General features: G+C 38.9%; 1 protein-coding gene across 1 annotated transcript; it reads left to right on the forward strand.

Moving 5' to 3' along the window:
• Positions 1-1,804: 1,804 nt before the first annotated feature.
• On the forward strand, positions 1,805-2,803 carry LOC130016150 (mas-related G-protein coupled receptor member X1-like). The gene has a single exon (XM_056106807.1). The coding sequence runs from the start codon at positions 1,805-1,807 to the stop codon at positions 2,801-2,803; it is 999 nt and encodes a 332-aa protein (XP_055962782.1).
• The last annotated feature ends 775 nt before the right edge of the window (positions 2,804-3,578 follow it).

Raw genomic sequence — 3,578 nt, forward strand, 5'->3', positions numbered from 1 at the left:
ATCTGTTCTTGGGCATTCAGGTTTCTTCCAGTTTCTGGCTATTGTAAAGAGTGCTGCAATGAACAAACAAGTGCAGATGTCACTGCAACTATACTTTTGCCTAACTAGGATATGTCCCCAGGAGTGGTATTGCTGGGTCAAAAGGGAGCTCAATTTCTAATTTTTGGAGAAAGGTCCACACTGTTTTCCAGAAGGGCTGAACTAGTCGGCATTCCCACCAACAGTAAAGGAGTGTGTCTTTCTCGCCACATCCGCGCCAGCATCGGTTGCTTTTGTTCTTTTGAATGTGGGCAAGTCTCTGAGGTGTGAGATGGTATCTCATTGTGGTTTTGATCTGCATCTCCCTGATGATTAATGATGTTGAGCATTTTCTCATGTGCTTTTTTGCCATTCGGATTTCTTCTTTGCGAAAATTTCTGTTCATTTCATTGCCCCATTTTTGGATGGGGTTTAATGTTTTCTTCTAGTGGAGTTTAACCAGTATTTTGTATATCCTGCATATCAAGCCCTTGTCAGATGTGTATTCGGCGAATATCCTTTCCCATTCTCTAGACTGTCTTTGTAATTTGTTCACAGTTACTTTGGGTGTGCAGAAGCATCTTAGTTTAAGAGAGTCCCATTTATCTATCTCTGTTTTCACTTGCTCGGCCAGTGTCATGGCATCTTTGAAGATGCCATTAGCTTCAATGTCATGGAGGGTTTTGCCAACTTTGTCTTCAATGTACCTTATGTTTTTGGTCTGATGTTGAGGACTTTAATTCATTTTGATCTTACTTTTGTAGATGGTGCTAGGCAGAGTTCTGAGCCCATTTTTTTTGCATGTAGCCGTCCAGTGACGCCAGCACAATTTGTTAGAGAGGCTTTCCTTACTCCACTTCACATTACTTGCACCTTTATCAAAGATTAGATGATCATATGATTGAGGGGAGATTTCAGTGTATTCAACCCTGTTTCATTGGTCTGCAGTTCTACCTTTGTTCCAGTACCATGCTGTTTTAATTATTACTGCTTTGTAGTACAGTTTGAAGTTCGGGAGGTTGATTCCTCCCATTTTCTTTTTCCCAAGAATTGCTTTAGCTATTCGTGGGGGCTTATTGTTCCATATAAATTTCAGGAGTGTTTGCTCCATTTCTTTGAAGAATGTCATGGGTATCCTTATAGGGATTGCATTGAATTTATACAATGCTTTCGGTAGTATTGCCATTTTGACAATGTTAAGTCTCCCGACCCATGAGCAGGGGATATCTTTCCATTTTCTCATGTCCTCTTTTAATTCTTGAAGTTGCGTTTTGTAGTTTTCTTTGTACAGGTCCTGTACTTCCTTAATTAAGCTGATTCCTGGTACTTGATTTTCTGGGGCACAATTGTGAACGGGATTGTTTTTTCATGTCGCTTTCCTCTCTCTCACTGTTTGCATATAGGAAAGCCATGGACCTTTGTGTATTCATTTTATAGCCTGCAACTTTACTATACAAGTCTATTGTTTCTAGGAGTTTTTTGCTGTCGCTCACTGTGGAAGTGGAGGCAAGTGCCCCAGACCTGTGTCCTGGCGGTGGAGGCTGCCTTTCGGGGATCCAGAGTTTGGGTGGGAAGTGGGTGCCAGGCATGGATTATTCTTATTGTAAGTGAAGTTAGGAAAATTGTATATATACAATAATCTATCTCTTATGAAGAAATAAGGTCAGGGAAAACAAATACCCAAGACCAACAGAAACTGGACTTGTATGGACATGAGAATCAATGATTATACTGAAAATTCTTTCTCATTTCTATTTCCAGAAACACCAGCAGAGAGTATCTGAGCATGAATTTAACTGTCACAGCCTGGGTGACTAAAAGCACATCACAGAATGCAAGTAACACGGTGGATTTTCAAAATCCATTTCACATGGCTTTGCTGATCTCAAACCTTCTGAAATTCTTCATTACTCTAGTGGGGATGGCAGGAAATGCTGTAGTGCTCTGGCTCCTGGGTTTCTGCATGAAGAGAACTGCTTTCTCCGTCTACATCCTCAACTTGGCAGTAGCTGATTTTGGATGTCTATCCACCCACATAGTATCCTCCATAATGAGTTTTGTCAGCGATTTCAAAATAGACTTCTCCAAACTGTTCCCAGTTTTTTTAATAACTTTTGTCTTTCCCTATGTTGTAGGCCTGAGCATTCTTACTGCCATTAGCACTGAGCGCTGCCTGTCTGTCCTAAAACCCATGTGGTATCGTTTCCACCGCCCAAAACAAATGTCATCTGTCATCTGTGCCCTGATCTGGGCCCTGTCCCTGCTCCTGATCATCCTGAGAATGGAGTTCAGAGGCTTATTGTTTAAAGAACCTGATAGCTCTTTATGTAAGCTAATAGATTTCATCATTGCCACATGGCTGATTTTCTCCTTTGTGCTTCTGTTTGGGTCCAGCCTGGTGCTGCTGACCAGATTGTTGTGTGACTTCCGGAAGCTGAAGCTGACCAGGTTGTATGTGACCATCGGGCTCACAGTGCTGGTATTCCTCCTCTTTGGACTGCCCTGGGGAATCTATAATTTTCTCTTATTTTGGTTGTCAATTATTTCTCCTATGAACCCCTTAATCCCAAGTATAGTGACAAATCTTTTGGCCTGTGTCAACAGCTGTGCCAATCCCATCATTTACTTCTTTGTTGGTTCTTATAGACACCACCAAGGACAGCAAAAAAGGAGCCTCAAATTAATTCTGCAGAGAGCTCTCCAGGATGTTCCTGAAGAGGATGGAAGTCAAGGCAGCCCTCCTCAAGAGACTATTGTGATGTCAGGAAATACTCATATGACCTAACTCAATCAAAATGTAGATCTGGTTTTCAGAAATTTTTTCACTGCATTTCAGATATCGCATTCTCACTTCTTAAAGCTGAATATTATAACTTAACCACCATTTGTTTTCATGATCGATATTTATAGGTAAAAAGGCAACTTTCATATTTTTATATAGTATCACACAGAATAAATTTGCTATTAACATTAATCTTTGAGTGTTTTCAGTACATGTTTCTTTTCTCATACATAATAATCAGAAGATAAATCTGAATAATATGAAAGAAGTTGCATGTGAAGCTCTAGGAAAAATTTCCAATGCACTTTTGAGAGAGAAGTGGTTCTATATCTGTTTTATACATCTGCTGTGTGCTGCCAATGATCTGGATTTACTATTTCTCTATGAGTTTCTTGCTTGCACCAAATACTAATTCTTATAAATTACTACTCAATACAAAAAAAAACAAATTAAACCTTATCAATCTCAAACATTCCTGTACAGATAAGAAAACATAGGCTAAAACCAATAGAAGCTAAATAAAGAGAAAAAAATATGTGCATTCAACATCAAATAAAGGTTTCTTATTTTACATTTTTCTTATGTCTTTATATTAATACATTTTACATGTATAGATACCTGTACATTTTGTATGTATATACTTATGCATTTAGTATATATATTTATATTCACTTATATGTCTGTATGCATATTTTAAATGGCCCTACTTGTTGATTGTGTCAAATTTTACTTCTGTCGAAAATATGAGGAAAGGGGGTATGGTGCTGCCAGCAGGTCA

The sequence above is a fragment of the Sorex fumeus genome, unplaced genomic scaffold, assembly GCF_029834395.1.
Source record: "Sorex fumeus unplaced genomic scaffold, SorFum_2.1 ptg000007l, whole genome shotgun sequence".
NCBI classification, from domain to species: domain Eukaryota; kingdom Metazoa; phylum Chordata; class Mammalia; order Eulipotyphla; family Soricidae; genus Sorex; species Sorex fumeus.